We start from the raw sequence: 19079 nt of genomic DNA, 5'->3' as shown, positions 1-19079 counted from the left end.
GCATCGTTCGTCTGACAGCTCGTCCCATGTAAAAGAACTATAGGGATACAGTGAGGACGTGCGTGTTTCCCATCCAGGCTGCTCCACCTCCCTTATGTTTTAGAAGTATTCAAATGGTTGAGGTGGCAATAGTTACATGTTCTGTAAAACTAACGAGCGGCACTGAATGGTTTGTAATCAATGACAGCCTCATTGTGTTGTGCTTCCTTTTGAATATGCTTTTTGCACCTTTTTGCATGGTTGCTATGATAGCACTTTTTCTGCAAATCTTTTATGTTGGGATCTGATTAGTGAAGAGACCATCGCTGAATCTAGTCCAGCAGACCTTTTTGCCGACACTTTCCAGGCGTTCGCACCACAGCATATAATGGAGTGTGAAACTGTTATGTTTAAGGGTGGTTGGCTATTAAATCATTCACTCAGCGAGTAAAGGGAATCTCAGGACGGGGGAGGTAACGTCTTCTGTTTTGGCTTGTCAAGCGTCCAAACTGTTGTCTTGGTGACCGGGCCTGAAGTGACGCCGTGAGTAATGCCCTTTGCATTCACCAGTGAGAAGTGCTGGCGAACTGCTTTCTGCAAGCTTAAGTTTTCATAACCTTCCCACCATAGAGCATTGCAGACAGGATTACTATTTAGGTGCTGCAATAGCCTTAAAACAAGAATGGAAGCTAATGACCCTATTACTGCGTGTGGCCAAGTCTTGTAAAGCAACTTTTAATAGAGGGGAATCATGTTTCGGTCATGATCAGCTTTCTGACTGTTTTCTCTCTGATCCAAAACCCTCAGTTGCAGGATAAAGTCTCGGATTTAACTAAGGAAATGGATGTTTCACAGTCGCGGATGGATGTACTCGTGCAGAGAAGGGAGAGGGAAAACCAGGAAGGCGAACACTTGGTAGCAATGCTGCAATCGGATGTGCAGACTGCACAGCAGGAACAGTGAGTATACGGCGGGGGGACTTTGTTGGCACTGAGAGTTGAGAAGCTTTTTTCGGAGTGTGTAGAATATATTTATGGCTTGTTATTTATTTGTACTTGACTGCTTTTTATATGTATCTATAAGCATAAACTTTTTCAGCTCAAGACCTCAACACAAATTTGTGGAGGTTTTTTAGCAAAATCTGCATGTGCTTTATATAGACTTTCCTCTGCACTTCACCCTCACATGTTGAATGTGTGGGATTCACGGAGAAAGTCCTTGGCCTTTTCCAAAACATGAATGTTTCAGAATCTGCAGCATCCTACTTTTTGCATGCAGTTTTTTTTTTGTTTGTTTTTGTTTTTTTTTAGCCACTTGGATGATGGTCTCTAAACACCATTGCCATTGTAGTTTAATTTGCTGCGGATTTTAATTGCAGGGCTCCCATGACAAAACTGCGGCAAATATCTCACATCTGAACTCTAACTTTTTTAATAAACACTGTTCACCGTGTGTACTTTGGTGCCTATTTAAAATTTGTAAAGGTTTCCAACAATGTAGGGATAGTGGTTCATTTTTTTCAGTTTGACAATTTAATTAATTTGAAACTTTGCCGTAATTGGGGGTCTGAGGGGTGAGGAGTGAGCCAATGTAAAGTCTCATCCATGCAGGCCATGAGACTTGGGTACAAAGCGGACTTCGCTTTAGACACTTGCACAGATGGGTCTCTAACTTGTTTTGCTATCAGGTGTTGGTCCCTCATGGGCTCACATTTTGGCACCCAATTTTATGTAGATGTTGAACCCTATTATGTTTGTTACTGAAGCCTATAACCATTTTTAAAAAAAATTGCCTTCCAGGAAGAAGTTGCAAGATTCCTGCCAGCGTCTTCTAAAGATTTTTGCAGACATACTTAAAAACACTCTGGTCACCGAGGACTTAATCAGCAAAAAGATTGGTCTCTGCTTGGACAACAGCTTGTCTCAAACTGATGATGAAAGAATTGACAACTTGGCAAAATCATCAGGTATCCTTGCCCCTGGCTCACTTGCTTAGAAGTTATTAAGTTAGGAGAGAGAAATTCCTGCTCTAGGAATTTGCAACCCCCATTACTTATTTCTTTTTTGTCAATGGAGCTGTGTGAGGGTGTGTTTTGGGTTTGTTTTTTTTTGTGGTGGGGTGATCTGTAGCTCTTACTGGTACCCCAAGTTGGGGGCACATAAAACTTTTTGATCATTTTTTAATCCATTTTTATCTTTGACCCGAAACAAAATGCAATGCCAGGATTGAACTTTTAGGTCACCCAGTATTAGAGTGCAAAGTGCTGCATAAATGTGATATAGTTTTAATAGATTTTAGATTTTATGGATGCCAGGCCATGGAAAAAATTGTTTTTTATTTTTTGTTTTAAAGAATTTAACTTTTTTTTTTTTTTTAATTAATACAATTATTGATCCATATTTTAGCTCCATTTGATCCATTATTTTTGTAACAGTGAACCATGCATATACCTTCCACCTATTGGCCTCTGCCAGAGATAGAGTCTAATAGGCTGAGCTACATGGCAGACATGGAGGCCTTTGTCAGGTATCTTGCGGCCATGGAAACCAATTGGCATCTTGTGATTGCATTGCCCCATGCAATCCTCAGATTACAAGGTGCAGTGGTGTTTGATCACAGCAGGTAGGAGGTCAAACAGTTGGGAACGGAGGTTTCTTTACACCTAGCTATTACAGCAGGATCCCAGCTGTCATCAAACTGGCTTTTCCCAGCCTGTACGGGCTTAAACTTACGCCACTGGCAAAAGGCAATTGTTCAGGTTCAATGCCCCTTAGCGACTGCCGTTAAAAAGGCATATAGGTGGACATTAAGTGGTTTTGAAGCTTGAAGAATTGGAGCGGCTGAAGAAATCACAATGATTGTAAGAGATTGTGTTAGAAAATACTAGCTGTATGTAAAAATGTGATAAAGACAAGGAAAGAAGCAAACTATGCCTAGTATGCAGTGAATTGTATATTGTGCTACTTTTGTTGGAAACCAATTAAATCTTGACGCACGATTGATTGATCTGCTGCGATATATGGATAGTTAAGATCTAGACTACTAAAAGACCATCTCCTAATGGAAAGCAAACCTTATGAGAATGATTCTACATTGTAGATAAAACTCGCCTGAGCCCAGATTGTGAGACCATGACCGAGAACAGTCTGATGTCGACTGATGAAGGCTATGAACTGTCTGAGTATCTGTGTGACAGCGTGCTTGGCAGCTTGGAAGTAGGTCTAGAGAACGAGGAGAAGATAGTTCGTATGGGCCATCGATTGCGTGCCGCTGTTGAGAGGCTTCTGGACATGGTTACAGACTCGAATCTTCAGGTATGAAATCCGTTCGCATATTATACCGTATATACCATTTATGTAAATGAGATCTTCAGCAGTAAGCTGCATTACTATGATTTTTGATACTTTGTTGTTACATGACTGGAATTTCTATTTCTCTTTCTTTATTGTAGGTAGAACAGACCCGCTCCATGCAGAAGTGTTTTGAGGAGGAGTTTAAAAGTCGAAACCAGGATATGGCTCAAGTGGTGATTAAGAATCAGGATCTCTTAAAACAGTTAACAAAGGAGACCGAGGAAAAGAATCAGCTGCAGGTGGAGCTGCATAAATTTCAGGGTAAGAAGCCTGGCCAAGGGAAGAAGTACAAAAGAGCAAATGTAATACTGTAATGCATTTTCTGAATGGGAGTTGTGCCTTGTTCTCTTTTTCTTGGGCACAGTTGTGGGTGTTTTTCCATGATCTCTTCTATGAGACGCTTGTCTTATTGTGTGACACAGGACTTATTGAAGGTTTTGCACTTGAGAAAGCTACACTGGAAGAGGCTCTGTTGTCAAAGGAGAACTCGGAGCACCAACTTGTTGTTGAACTGGAAAAGTCACGTGAGCAGCTGAAGATCCTGACACAAGAGCACTCTGTATCTGGGAAGGAGAAGGAAGTGTTGCAGAGACTGCAGGAGGTCTTGTCCGGCAGTGACATTGAAGCTGGTGAGAATTATGATATATATGTGGGCTTGAATTGAGCAATTAACCAAAAATAAAATGAGATTATGATTATATCCTATTAACAAACTGCATAATCCCACATCTATCGGTGACAACCAAAAATGATGTTAGCTTGTCCTAATGAACTTCCATTTGCATTAGTATTAGACATGTCACCTACTTAAAAGTGTTCTACAGTTTGTCATTGGCAAATGGCCATCTGTTAGTAGAAAACTAATGCTGAATTCACACTTTGCAGACTAGTGTGTATTCCACTCTGCAATTCCACAGCGAGTTACAGAATACATGTAGACTAGGTTTTCAAAAGCATAAAAAGTTGCAAGCTGTGGATTTACAGCCTTTTTTTTTTTTTCTTTCTTCTAACCCCTCGTTGAGAGAAGTAGCTCCTGTGTCATGGAAGTGTGCACTGCATGATTATTGAAGCATGTGCCTCTTTTATAAAGTCTTAACTTCAAGTTGAGGTCAGGGGATCATCGCAGTGTTTGTTGGTTTTTTGGTTTTTTTTTTCTCGTTCCTTCACACATGCATGTCTATGCAACAAACTATTCATTCTAGTTTGTTTGGTTTTTTTTTTTGTTGTTTTTTTCCCTTTCCATACTGTTCCTTGATTTGATGATTTGGGCAGAAGAATAGAGTGAAATTAAGTTTGCCAAACCAAACAAATATATATTGCAGGCTTTCTCTGTACAGCAAGCTAGTGAAACTACTTAAGTTACAAATTAGATCTGGACCCCCCCACAACCACTCCCCTTTGTCTTCCAGACCTACTAAAAGAGACAGAACATTTGTTAAAGGAAGAGCTAGAGTTGCATTGTCAAGCAAAGCAGGACCGTTCAAACTTGATATCACAGATGAAAATGTTGGAAATGGAACTGGAAGAGCAAATGGCTCGTAACCAAGAGCTCATGAAGAAAACCAATGAGATGATTGACCTTCGACAGCAAATCCAGTCTCTAGAGAAGCAACTGAAGAGCCAACGGCAGTTCATGGATGTAAGCTTCATCTTGTCTATAATAAGTGACGGTCTACATCAATGGTACCTGGGTGTTGACCGACCTGTCCACCATAGCTGTTTGAGGTCCATTCAGGCCTTAGCTAGTTGAATGTTGTGTGATATTCTATACGTCTTTGTCATGATCCTTGTTTCCTTTGATGTAATCTGTCAGACCTCATTGACTTTGAGTTTTTTGGAAGGTCTTACTGTAATGTCAGAAACTGACTGAGCACTAATATGTATCAGCGCTATGGCTGCGGAGCTGATATTTATACTTTGCACCCTTTTAGGAGCAGGCAATTGAGCGAGAGCATGAGAGAGATGAGTTTCAGCAAGAGATTCAAAATCTAGAGGAGCAGCTGAAACAAGCATTAAAGTGTCATGGTGACTCGAAGGCTTACGGAGTAAGTGATAGCGGCACTAATGTTTGACATGTCATTCAACAAAAACTGATCCTGTTGTACGTTTTACTTGAACAAACGTGAGTCCAGAAGGCTACTGGTTAAGTGCTACCACATTTTTTTTGTAATGTGCCAACGTAATGGTGACTTGTAGCTTTAATAAACCTAAACCTGGTAAAGGCCTAATCTACAAGGGCCTTCGCTGGATTTAGTGCATTTTTGGTTAACATTGAGGTCTCCGGTTAAAAATATGTGCTTTAAAAGTTGTTTGTGTGTGTGTGTGTGTGTGTGTGTGTGTGTGTGTGTGTGTTTGTTGTGGTTGTGTTTTTGTTTTGTTTTTTTTAACTGGTAAAAAGGAAATAATGTCTACCGTGATTAAGGGCTTATTCAGACGAACGTATATCGGCCGGGTATTCACGCCGGCCGATATGCAGCGTCCCTCTCTGCAGGGGGAGGAGACTGGAAAAGTCGGGAGCAGTGCACTGAGCTCCGCCCCTCGGCACTATTTGCAATGAGAGGAGGTGGGGTGGAGCTAAATTATGGGAGTTAGCTCCGGCCTGTCCCGACCCCCTCCCATTGTAAATGATGGAGAGGGGGCGGGAGCTCAGTGCGCTGCTCCCGGATCTTCCAACCTCCTCTCCCTGCAGAGAGGGATGCCGTATATCAGCCGGCGTGAATACCCGTCCGATATACGTTCGTCTGAATAAGCCCTTAGTCACGGTAGTGGCATTTTTTCCTTTTTACTAGTTAAGAAAAAAAAACACAACCACCACAACAATACGGTCATCTGAAGAAGCCCTAAAGGCCATGAACAAAAACCCTAAACCACGTAAACCTGATTGAAATACCCTGTGTGTCATCCTCTATTCAAGATGCAACTTGTGGAAAGAGCTGCTAATGATATTTACTGGAGATCTGCACTTTCGCACGCTCGCAAATACTTTGGTGCTGCGGGGAAATCATTTGACAGGCCATAGCTTTTCTTGTTAATTTTGGCCGCCAAGGGGTTTAGAAAACCAAAATGGCAGAGTTCAGCTGATCTCTGGGAACGTTTCTTTAGCTGCCTTGTCATTTAGCTTCTGCTGGGTCATTTTACCACCTAAATGATATACTTTGTCTTTTTTCTTTCCTCCTCTTCCTGTGTAACTATGACATAGCTCCATCACTGGAGTAGTCAGGTATGATTGGTCGTGTCTACAGTTGACATTCTCCCTTTAACTAATTGACCCATGTATTGTCCCATGCATCCAGTAATCTTCCTGCATGACTGCCCTCAATAGTAGATAGAAGCTGCTTGTTTGCTTTAACTTACTATTCCTGCATGGCGTTTCTTGCCTTATTGCTTTTAGTTTAGCTCCTTGCACTGCTCTCGAGGGAATAATAGATCTAAAACTAATGTATCCTCTGCAGATTGAGACTCTGGAAGCTCAAGTGAAAGAGAAGGCAGATGACAACAAAGTACTGCTTCAAGGAAGGGAACAACTGGAGCAGCAGATTGTAGAAAGAAATGAAGAAATAGACAAGATGTTGTTAAGAATACAAGAGCTGGAGCAGGCGGCCCTGAGCAATGCTGATGCAGCCAAGAACTGTGGCCTACTGGAAGCTGAATTGCAAAAAATGCAGAAGATGGAGAAGGAACTTGTAGAGGTAAGACTGTGTCCACGCTTTACAGATGGGGATAAGGTTTTGTATAAAGCCCCATTTAGACACTATATTGGCTCAAAAGCCATCTATTAAATTTATTATTAAATGTGCCCATCTTTCAGTCTTCTGCCGAACGTCTGTTTTCAGTTCTGCTTTAAAACCCTGGTTCAGCGGAACAGCTGATAAGCAGGACCGCAGGCTGTGCTCTGCCCAGGGAGAGCCGATTACAGCTGATAATCTTGTATCAGCTGTTTTCAGTTCTCACCCCCACCAGCAGAACAGCTGATTAGCAGGACCTCATGCTGTCCATGGTGCTGAATTCTCCAAGGGGAGCTTGCAGCTGAACAATACAGCTAAATACAGAGCTCAGACCTCTTGAGTTCTGTAACCGCTCCCAAAAGGTTATATGCATGCAAATGAAGCTGATAAGTACTAATAGCAATTAGTACCTATTAGTACTTTTATGCAAAACGATCACTGATCTTTCACTCTTTTGAAAGATATCTGTGTGTGTAAATGGACCTTAAATAGACTTTTTAAATGTTATACATCAGGAACACATTAAGGGCTTAGTGGCACACAAATGGTGTGCTTAGCAACTTGGGAAATTCCTTTTACCTCTGGTTCAGGTGTTGTGATCATCACTTGGAACTGTATTCGGTTCTTAAACTTTTAGATTGCTTAAGAAACAAGTAACTACAGTTTAATTGTACTCTATCATTCATATTATTTTTAATACATCTTCCTTCTATCTTGTTGTTCTCCTCCTTTCCTTGCCTACAGCCTTTGTTTAGAAATCTTTATAACTGAAGACAGGAAGGAGAGGAATGGGGAGACGATGCTGTAGTCTTTGTGACTCCTGAGGATATTGAGAGCCACAGGGGACAAATTTTGATTGTTCATTCCAGCCCACTTAGTAAATTAGCGTAACTGTTAGAGGAAAATCTTAAAGTTGAATACCATCATGGTTTTAGAGTGAGCGTGGTTAGATGTTCAGTGCTGCTTTGCTAATTTTGTACATCCTTAAGTTTTTATATAGTCATCTAGACCATTTTAGGAGTAGCGTATCTCCAACACGTGTCCTCAAAGGCAGCCTGCATTACTGTGAACTGGCCGGAGCTAAGAAGTATCCTGGGTGCATTGGTGTGATCGCATTTATACAGCCCCCATGCTGCGTACAAATAGGTTGTCTTTTGTGAAGATGTCTGCCAGCCTGATCTTAGATTTTGGCAGATCTTTGCACTGACAGATGCATAGACCAATTAATTGGTTTGTCTGTTAGCATACTGGCTATAGAAATGTTAATGATTAATCTTTCTGATTTAAGGACAAAGAAGCATTACAACAGCAACAGTACAATAACGTACTACAGATCTCTGCCCTTCAGTCGAAGCTTGACGAGGCCCGCCATAGACTACCTTTGGATGGGGAGCCTGACCATCTCCTAAAGCAAGAGCTGCAGGCAGAGCGAGAGGTCCTGCTAAGGAAAGAGAAAGAGGTACGTTTAGTGATGATAAATTGTTTTCTGACTCCAGCTTCAAACTTTTGGATGCACATTATGCTTGATATGTTTAAAATGAATGTTCCTTTTACCATAAAGCATGTGTATCTGTTATGGTAAATTACTAAAGAAAATGCTACCCCTCCTTGGAAGAAGACGACAAAAAAACTAAACTATCACCAGAAAAGCTCTGTTTAACAAGTATTAAAACCAATTTTTTACCTGCTGACATCGCTGGGCGTGCAAGAGCTTACTGCGTATGGCTTGTATTCAATGTATAATGATGGCTGTAGAATGTTTAATAAAGTGGATTAGTCATCAAACCTATGCAGCCCTATGTAAGGGCAACACAGTATGGTGATAAAACAATACTTCTATTAGCCAAATAACAAAAAAAATAGTACAGTTCAGCTAATAGAGACTTAGAGGTTGTAAACTATTAGTGGCCTATTCTTAGAATATGTAATAGACTGACAGGGGTTCTTCACCAGTGACCTCTACCATTTAGCTGTTCTCCACTCCGATTCATTCGTGCACAGAGCTGATTTCTGCAGGAAGCAGATAGTGCCGTTCCCACTGCAGTGGCAAGACTTGGTACTGCAGGCTAAATTCCTTTTCATTTCAATAGGAACTTGGCTTGCAATACCAAGCCTTGCCACTGCAGTGGGAACAAGGCTGTCTGCTTCCTGCAGAAATCTGTTCAGTTCATGAGCACACTGGCTCAGAGCACAGCTGATCAGTGGAGTTCCCAGTTGGACCCCTATCGATGTACTATTGCTGGTCTGTTCTAAGAATAGGTCATCAATAGTTTACAACTAGACAACTCCTTTAAAAAGAAAATAATTGGACAGAGTTACGAGTCCGGTGTATTCGTGAGGGGAAATGCTCCCCCTGGCTGACTGCTTGCTGCTTTGTATGCATATAGGACAGTCCGCCATCAATCTACATACACAGCAGCTGACACTCTTAACTGTGCTTTTATATATTTTTATTCTTTTGCATGTGTTCCCCTTCCCCCCCCTCCTTCCTCTAATAAAGCAGACCTGTCCCCACACTGTTGCCCTTTTACATATGAAATATGGTAGAATATTCAGGTGACATCTGCTTTAAATCTAAGTCTATGTAGTAGCATCGGAGCTCTACATCCAAAAAGCAGAGCACCGTTCGCTGTTAATATTTACTAAGGCTGCCTGTCCATGGGCGTTTTTTGCATTACGTTCCCTGCTGCGATAATCCGGCCGTGGGGAACGCAGTGCACGCTTTCCATAGTGTAGCGCCCCCCCCCCCCTCCCTGTCCATGAGTGGAGAATCATAGCGATTCTCCACTCGTTGCCGGAAAACTGCAGCATGCTGCGAATTGCCGCGATTCTCCGCAGTGAGCCTATTTGTCAGATAGGCTCACCGTGGAGATCCATCTGCTGGCTCCCGGGCGGCGGCTCATGGACAGGGAGCCTTACTTGGCGCAAAATTCTGACCTAAGAACAGAGGCTCGTGATGTAGTTTTGACACTCTTGCTACCAGGTTAAATAAAACTTGGATTTTTAGCTTGTTCTACCATGCCTTCCCATGTCGGGCAGAAGGAATTTTTGTCTAAGGAACTCTATACCCCATACTAATAAGATTGTGTCGCTTTTATCTGCTTTTTTTAAGGGGGAGGTCACACTGGCATTTCAGAATGCTTTCTACAACTGAAATTTTGCACAGTACAATATAGGTGAAATTGGTTCTAACAAGCCCCATTGACCCGCCGTGGAAAACTTTTCATTGGTGAATAGACATGCTGCAGAATTTCGGATCTGGAGCTTTCTCGATTTATTGTGGAAAAGCAATAGATTTTCACCGCAGATTTCATTCATTGCTTGACACTAAGTGAATGGCTCGTAGCCTTTGCTGCAGATTTAGTTTGCAATGTCTGTGCATACACTAACGTTAAGCGCTGCGGAATAAGTTGGCGCTATACAAATAAAGATGATTATTATATTATATATTTTTACTACACAGGCGGAAAGTTTGGTTGAGCAGCTCGAGCAGTTCAGAGAAGAATTAATGAACAAAACGGAGGAAGTCTTTCAGCTTAACCTGCAGCTTGACATCCAGCGTAAGCAGTATGAGCAAGCTGTGCAGCAATCTCAGGAGGCATATTTGCAGCTAAAGGCAAGCATATAATCCTAAAAAGCTATTTTATATAATTTGACTGTGTGTAATAGTGTTTTGTTTTATTTATTTATTTTTTTTATATTTTTTGTATAACAGGATGAAATGTCTACTATGCAATCCCAACATGCTGGTGGTGCTAGCTCTACCTTGCAGCTTCCTCAAGCATTGCTTCAGGAGAAGAACCAAGAGATTGACCACTTGAATGAGCAGATCTTGAGATTGCAGCAACACGTAAAGACTGATTTTATGTGTATACTTTGACATATGTATAGTGAATATTAGAAATAATAGGAATGTCACCATTAAAAATGTTGTCCAGCCTACTGGCATCAGGTTGTAGAGCAGGAGTAGCAGAGCAGTTTGGCATATTGAAGCTTCCAACAATACCATAACTTGTCTTTTAGTTAATTCTCTGCTTATTATGGGTTTGAGTCCAATGGGCGGTTCTATCAATGATTGAGATTTTCGGTATGAGCATGCAGTCAACGTCAGTCACTTTAAAGAAAATCTCAGAGTGACCATGTTGGAGACGTCCTTTATTCCTATATTGTCTGTGTAGACGGTGCAGCAGGGTGTTTGTTTTACAGTAGCATAAATGAATGGGAGCCAACTGACTGAGAAATATTAGGTTAGTCCCCATGAAGTGATAGAGTACAGCCTGCTCCTCACAAATCACTGAAAAAGGACATGCTATAGCAATTCAGAAAATCGCTATCGGTAGCCATACTTGCATATATACTGATGTAGAGATACAAGGACAGGTATGTCTGCAGGTGTAGAATCCAACAGCACTCCCTCCTCTACTATAGCCCAGTCAGGGTGGGGAAGAAGAAGCAATGCAGAGCCGTGAAGTAGGGATAATGAACCAAAAAGTCCCCAAATCAATCCAGTGTTCATAAGTAGACGGCAGCATAGAGATAGATCAATAAAATCCAAAGCTTTATTGTTCCATATTTAAAAATCGGTCAGCAACGTTTTAACCAATGTGGTCTTTGTCAAGGCTTGACAAAGACCATATTGGTTGAAACGTTGCCGATCCATTTTTAAATATGGAACAATAAAGCTTTGGATTTTACAAGGACAGGTATGAACACCATTTTTCAACAGCATACAGAGGGGCTAGTAGCAATATGGAGGAGTATTGCACAGGTGCAAAATACAGATGAGCAAGCACTCGCACACCTACCAAATATTGGGGAAAGTGGCTGCTTAGTATTATACTTGCACATAGAAAGGGTGACCATCCCAGTGATGCACTCTACTAGCTTACAACCTATTAGTGATGCCTAGGCAATAAAGCCCGGCTGGCTGCCCTACACCACACAAGTGGTACTAACGCCTTGGGTTCCCCACTACGTTTTAAAGCCAGACTGCTTCCTACAAAAATATCTATAAATACGAGGTATTGGTTTTATTTTTTTCCTCAAATTCTGGCTGTTGGCAGTGATATTTTTTTTTTTTTTTTTTAACTTCGCTTTATTTGTCACACAAATTATGCGACACAGAAAGGAAAATTATATAGAGTTAGAGATCAGCCTTATATCATACATACACATGTTTATGCATTTGTAGGTTTTACTGAATTAAAAAAAAAATAAAAAAAATACAGAGCAGATGGGGGGGGGGGGGGAGGAGAGGAAAGGGAAAAAAAAAAAGAGGGGGGGGGGGAGGGGGAAACAATATTCTTTGAAACTGCAGCATAGTTATTTTCGACTGAAATTTACTCTAACTGTATCTTCATACTTTATTAACGAATTTCTTATTTTTTATCTAACAAGATAAATTCTTTGTATTGTATATGTCTTGGATATGGTATAAACTTAAACATAACATATTAATCTAAAGCAATCTGTGCTGGTCGTGTTCTTTTTTTAGTCTTATTCTTGCTGGTATGTTGTTTAGTCTGCTGGTAGTGTGGAGTAGGACTCCAGCCATGGGCCCCAGATCTTGTAATGTTTGTTTGGACACCCTCTGTTTTGGTATATGATTTTTTCGTATGGGATTATCGAGTTTACGAGTTGAATCCATTGTGTGGTCGAGGGTGGGTCTGTGGCCATCCAATGCATGGCTACCACTTTACGTGCTAGAAAAAGTGTTTCTTTAAGAAATATAGAAATATATTTTGGCCATTGCTCCTCCTCCAATATTCCAAACAGGATTATCTTGGGGTCTGTGCTTATAATGAGGGGGGGTTCTAGCAATTGGTTTATCTCGAGTATTACATTGGACCAGTAGGTCTTAATGGCTGGGCAGTTCCAAATTAAATGCCAGAAGTCCGCATTTGATTGGTTGCACCTATGACAGGAGTTTGATTGGGTGTTTCCCATTTTAAATAACCGACTAGGAGTGAGGTATGATTGGTGGATAATATATAGTTGAATCAATTTGTTATTTATAGCGGGAGATACTGTTAAGTGGGATTCCTCTATTTCTGTCCATTCTTCGGGTGTTAAGGATGGAATACAAGTTTTCCATTTGTCGAAGGCGGGAAGTGGATTGGAGTTTAGCTTTGCTGATAGTAAATGTGTGTAAAGGGTTGAGATCAGACCCTTGGGGCCCTGTGACTTTAATATGCCAATCGTGGGGAATTTTGAAATTTGGGTAGAGGTCGGAGGAATTGAGTGTTCAGTGCATGCCTCAGCTGAAAAAACCTGAATAACTGCAATTGCGGGGTCTGGAGCCGTTCGCGTAGCTGGGTGAATGTAGGAAATATTCCTTCTTGGTATATGTCACCTATCGTGGTAATTCCCAGGTTGGTCCAATAGTGAGTGTCTGGGATGGGAAGCAGGGCTGTCAGCCCGGGGTTGTCCCAAAGAGGGAGGTCCGACATTACGTCATAGAACTTTTGTAGTTTTTTAGCTTCTCTCCAAACACTAAGCGCCAGCTTGTGTAAAGGGAGTACTTCGACTGAGTTTGTGCATTCTGGGAATTCTAGGTAGTTTAATAGATTATTGCCTTTTACTTGTTCCGCCAGGTACCGGTCTGCCGTGGGCATCGTTGGAGCGAAACCATGGTTGGATGTTCCTTAGTTGTCCTGCCAAGTAGTATAATCTAATATCTGGGAGGGCCATTCCCGCTCGATCTTTTGGCCTTTGTAGTGTCGTGAGGCTCAGTTTAGAGCGGGTGGAGTTCCACACAAATGACGTGATAAGGGAGTTAATGGATTGGAAGAGCCGTTTAGGGACCTGAAGTGGCATATGTTGCAATATGTATAAACATTTAGGTTGAATCGCCATTTTGATTAGGTTTATACGGCCCGCTACTGATAACGGTAATTTGGCCCATTTCTTAAATTTGTGTCTTAGGGTTTCTTGTAAGGGAATAATGTTATCCTCTATGGCCTTATGGTATTCGCGCGACATGATTATCCCTAGGTATCTAAACCTAGAGACTGTTGCGAGGTTATATTTGGCAACATGGGGATCGGTCTTAGGGTTAAGGTTAGTGTACAGAATTGTGGATTTCGTCCAGTTTACAAATAATCCGGAGAATTGGGAAAATTGGTCTATGTGGGTCATAGCTTTGGAGAAGGAAGCATCCGGGTTTGATAAAAAGAGGATGGTGTCGTCCGCGTAGAGGCTCACCTTACTTTCCACTCCCCCCCACCTGATGCCTGTTACGTTAGCAGAAGATCTCAACCGGATTGCCAAGGCTTCTATCGCTATGGCGAATAGAGCTGGGGATAATGGGCATCCCTGACGGGTGCCTTTCGTAAGTGGGAATTCTGCCGAGGGGACACCATTTACAATCACATTAGCCTTTGGGGATTTGTATATGATATTAATCCATTGTCTAAAGCTGGGGCCAAACCCGAAGCGGGTTAAACAGGCTTTCAAAAAGCTCCACTCCAGGGAGTCGAATGCTTTTCTCATGTCCAGTGAGACAAGGGCCCAGGGCATGTTGTATTTCCTGCCCAACTGGATCACTGTTTGTACTTTACGGATATTAATTGTGGTGGATTTGCCTGGCATGAAACCCGTTTGGTCAGGATGTATAATAGATAAAATTACTTGGTTCAATCTGGTGGCTAGGATTTTGGTAAGGATTTTATAATCTACATTTACTAATGAGATGGGGCGATATGAGTTGCAGTCCGTTGGGTCTTTGTCAGGTTTTAGGAGGACTATAATAGACGCTTCGTATAGGGAAGGGGGGAGAGCTTTTCCCAGTTGGGCCTGATGAAGAGTTTCGTGTAGGAGAGGAACTAGTTGGTCGCCATATTTCCGGTATATCTCTATTGGGAGGCCGTCAGGTCCAGGGGATTTATTGGGTGCCATGTCTTTGATTGTTTGTTGGATTTCCTCTAATGTTATTGGGGCTTCCAACTGTTCTATTTGTTCAGTTGAGAGTGTTGGAAATGTTAGGTCCTGTAAATAATTAAGGGTATCAGGGAGAGATTTGTCCGAGGATGATCTATAGAGGTCTTCGTAGTATTCTTTGAACCGAGCTGTTATAGATTGTGCATCTGTGAGTTCTGTGCCTTGCGTGTTTTTGATTTTAAGGATTGTGTTTGCTTGGTTCTCCTGTTTAATAAGGTTCGCCAGTAAGTGGCTTGATTGGTTGCCCAATTCAAAGTAGTGCTGTTTCGTAAAGAATAATTTGCGTTTGGTTTTTTCGTATATTTGGATTTTGTATAAGCGGGCTAGGCCAAGCCAGTTTGTTTTGTTGAAGTCTGTGGGGTTGGCAACATACGTTCTTTTGGCTTCTGTTTGGATCTCGAGTTCTTTGTCGGTTTGAGATGTTGTTTTTTTGATATAGGAAATGGCTGACTTGAGGCTTCCCCTAAGGTATGCTTTAAAGGTGTCCCACTTTAGGGCGTAGTGGGTATTGTTCTCATGGGCCTCCAGAAACATTGAAATGTGTGTTGGGGTCTGGTCGTTGGTTTTTAGGAGTTTGAGCCAAAATGGATGTATTTTCCAGGTAGGGGTGAGTCTGCGGCTGGGGAATTTAAGAGTTAATAGTATTGGGCTATGATCAGATATGCCACGTGGGCAGTGTGTTACATCTGTTGTGTAGAGTGCCAGTGTCGGAGAAGATAGTATGTAGTCAATTCTTGACAACGTGTTTTGGCCTGTGGAGTGACATGTATAGTCAAGGGTGTCTGGGTGTCTTGAGCGCCAGAGGTCTATCCATCCTATACTCTCGACTAGTTGTTGCATTGGGGAGCTAACTGGGATGTGTGGTCCGGGGGACAAGTGAAATCTGTCTTTATTTGGGTTCATTACCCTATTAAAGTCCCCCATGCAAATAACATATGCCGAGGGGTACTGATGGGCGAATGTTATTGCCGCTTGTAAAAGGTAAAGGTTGTTGTGGGGTGGGTTGTAGATGCACATAATGACATATGGTTTAGAATCGATTTCGGCGTATACGAACACAAATCTACCGTCAGGGTCCCTTCTTATGTTTATAGGGTTCCATCTTAGTGATTTGTGTATAAGTATAGAGACCCCTCTGGAGAGGGAAGTGTGGAAAGAGTGGCTCGTCCATTGTACCCAGGGTTTTTTTGAGGGAGTCTGCTTTATCTATAGTGAGGTGAGTCTCCTGTAGGCCCACGATGTGGGGGTTAAATTGCTTGATGTGTGAAAAAACTGCCTTACGTTTATTGGCGGTGCCCAGACCTCTCACGTTCCAGCTAAGGCATATCAGTGACATTAAATAATATTGTGATATGTGGCTTGAACGGGTGTTTCGGATAATAGGGGTATATTTCTTTTGGCTTTAAGGAAGGAATATTATACCAGCACAGATTTGCTTGTACCTTAACCAATACACTTTTGTAACAGTTTAAACGGTTAACAATTAACATTCCGCTTGACTTGAATATGTCGCGGATAACTAAGTTTAGGAAAAAGAAGAAAAAGAGTAAGCTACAATCTGATTGAGAGTAGCTGTTGTTGTGAGTGGGGGATATTCTTCTGGCCTATAGGGGAGTAATACCGGATTTCAGATCACAGGCTATTGCCGCTATGGCGGTAGCCAGGCCGGTCGGTACCTCGGAGCCCATCTATGGTTAAAGGAGAGGTGCAGCTCCTTGATATATTCTTTTATAATGTCGCCTGTAAGCCAGTGAATCATACATCTGGGTATGCTTTAAGGGAGTTTACATTATCTTTAACTTGCTGCACGGGTTACTCTGACCCGGACGACACCGGATGCATACGGATCCACTACATGGCTTCAGCTGGGGTCTGCAGAAAGATCACTTTGTTGTTTGTCGCAATCCGTAAGCGGGCTGGGTATACCATGGAATATTGAATGCCTCTGTCGCGGAGTTTCTTCTTGATGTCCATGAAAGAGGCTCTTTGTTTCTGCAAGTCCGCTGAAAAATCAGGGAAAATAGAGATCGTCGCGTTGTTATATTTAAGGGGGCCTTTCAGTCTGGCCTGACGCAGTATTGTATCCCGGTCTTTACAGTTCAGGATTCTTGCCAGAAGTGGTCGCGGTGGGGCGCCTGGTATTGGTGGTTTGGTCGGGACTCGATGGGCTCTTTCTACCGTGAAGGCGGTTGAAAAGGTCTTCGCCCAGCATAGTTTTGAGCCAGTTTTCTGCGAAGGATTCTGGTTGGGAGCCCTCGACTCTCTCTGGGAGGCCTATTATACGTACATTGTTGCAACGTAGCCGGTTTTCGAGATCATCTGTTTTGGACTGACAGAATTCTGCTTGTCTCACTGCTTTTTGGACTGCTTTTGGGAGCGGGTGTAGGGTGTCTTCTACAGAAGAGATTCGGTCTTCCATTTCGTGCATCCTGCCCCGTATGTTTTGTAGGTCTTGTCGCAGCAAGGTTACGTCTGATTTAACTTCATCTATTTTCCCAGTAAGGGAGGACTTGCAATTATTTATGGCTTCTAGTAATTGACGCAGGGTAGGTTCTGGGTTTTGTCCCGAGTCGGTTTCATTATCTCTGACCTGTGTGGTCCGGGACGAACGTGGTGTCTGTTCAGTTCCCTCAGTGCGGGAGAATTCTTTAAGTCTCTCTGCGGCGGTGCCGCCTTTGGCGCGGGTGCTCATGGTGGGTAGTTATGTAATCTATGCAGTCAGTGAGCTACTTGCCAATATTGCAATGTTATCTTGTTTAATTTAATGGAACCGTTCGTGTTTCTTCCTTATGGGTCTTGGGGGTTACTCTCCAGTTCGGAATAAGGTCCCCGGTAATCGTTTAGTTTTAGTGGCGTCGGGCCTGTTTAGCCGTATGGTCTCTGGCAAGTAAGGAGTATATCTATATTGCTTTGTTAGTGAAGAGCAATTTTGGAAAAAGTGTCACAGGCTGCGTTGCCTTTTTTTCGGGGGAGGGGGGGGGGGTGGACTGTAATAGCCCTCTGCGTTTTCGGCTATGATTACCGATTGGCTATCGGTGTCAGCTGGGGGGGGGGGGTCTTTTGTAGCTATATGTGGTTTGTCACTGTCCACCAGATTATCCCCTCTTCCCCCGTCTTCCCCCAGAATGCGCACCGGATGGGCCTACGGGCCGTGGGTTTCTACGCCCGGGAACCCTACCCGGCCAGGTGTTCAATGCGGATACTGCGGTCACCCTCCGGTTTTCTCTAGCCTGTCGGCTTGAAGTTTAGGTGCGGGGTAGGATGTTTCCTCTGCGCTGGCTGAAGCAGGTGCGGCGCGTATAATGCACCCAGGGCCGTCAGTGAAGGGGTGATGGCGCATGGTGCGATCCTCTTCTGCTGTACGGGCACTATAGCAGGGAGCGGGGTATCCCCCGGTCGGTGGAAGATGCCGGGAGGGAGTAGGAGGCAGCCGACCAGCGGGGTCTGTCTAATGCCGTTTGCACTTCGGGGGTGGAAGCGGCTTGCTGTGTCCGGCGCGCCCGGGTTCGGCAGTGAGGGGGCGCCGGTGTGCAGTTCTAACCCCTCGGCTCCCCCCGGGCTCGGGCCGCTAGTTGGGGGGGGTCGAAACGTCCCCCGATCGTCAGCGGAGGTGAAGGGAGGTGAGTAGTGGGGGTCCAGCGGGGTTCTTTCGGCGCCGGCCGAGGGTAGCGGCGGTGTTGCAGCGGGCTCCGGCGCAGGGCCGTTCCGGTGCCGCGCTCGTCCGACGCAGGGCGCTCCGGGGTTCGGATGATAGATGGTGACTCACCCCGTGATGGCAGGGTCCCACAGTGGAGCGCCGCGTCAGGTACTTCCGGGGCCGGCGGTGAAGGGGTGCTGGTGCGCGGTCTGTTTCTATGTCCCCTTGGTGCTCTACTCTTTTCCCAGGGAGCAGAGTGTTTTCCCAGTCTTCAGCGGCAGCAGGGGAATGCAGGCGCCTGTCGGGTGCCGGACCCAGGTTTGAGGGTAAAGACGGCGGTAGGAGGATGTTGGCGCGCCGGCCGTTCCCGCCAATATTCGTCCGGTGCAGTGCAGAGGGACTCCGGGGAAAGCTGGGCTCCTCAGCACGAGCCAGCAGCCGCAGCTG

General features: G+C 43.6%; 1 protein-coding gene across 3 annotated transcripts in view; it reads left to right on the top strand.

The window, feature by feature from the left end:
- Window positions 1–19079, top strand: part of PCNT (pericentrin) — an 86034-nt gene that overhangs the window by 37890 nt on the left and 29065 nt on the right. For 2 of the 3 annotated variants that reach the window (XM_066575723.1, XM_066575721.1), the window contains exons 20-31: window positions 787–938; window positions 1779–1945; window positions 3079–3293; window positions 3431–3593; window positions 3755–3961; window positions 4742–4971; window positions 5264–5377; window positions 6532–6552; window positions 6785–7021; window positions 8346–8516; window positions 10521–10673; window positions 10773–10907. In XM_066575723.1, coding sequence (XP_066431820.1) covers window positions 787–938; window positions 1779–1945; window positions 3079–3293; window positions 3431–3593; window positions 3755–3961; window positions 4742–4971; window positions 5264–5377; window positions 6532–6552; window positions 6785–7021; window positions 8346–8516; window positions 10521–10673; window positions 10773–10907 — 1965 coding nt within the window. The remainder of the gene's footprint in view (window positions 1–786; window positions 939–1778; window positions 1946–3078; window positions 3294–3430; window positions 3594–3754; window positions 3962–4741; window positions 4972–5263; window positions 5378–6531; window positions 6553–6784; window positions 7022–8345; window positions 8517–10520; window positions 10674–10772; window positions 10908–19079) is intronic. The other variant, XM_066575722.1, reaches the window with a different exon arrangement.

Source organism: Eleutherodactylus coqui, chromosome 8 (genome assembly GCF_035609145.1).
Source record: "Eleutherodactylus coqui strain aEleCoq1 chromosome 8, aEleCoq1.hap1, whole genome shotgun sequence".
Taxonomy (NCBI): Eukaryota; Metazoa; Chordata; class Amphibia; order Anura; family Eleutherodactylidae; genus Eleutherodactylus; species Eleutherodactylus coqui.
The sequence above is the reverse complement of the archived record's forward strand: the minus strand, read 5'-3'. Positions and strand labels throughout refer to the sequence as shown.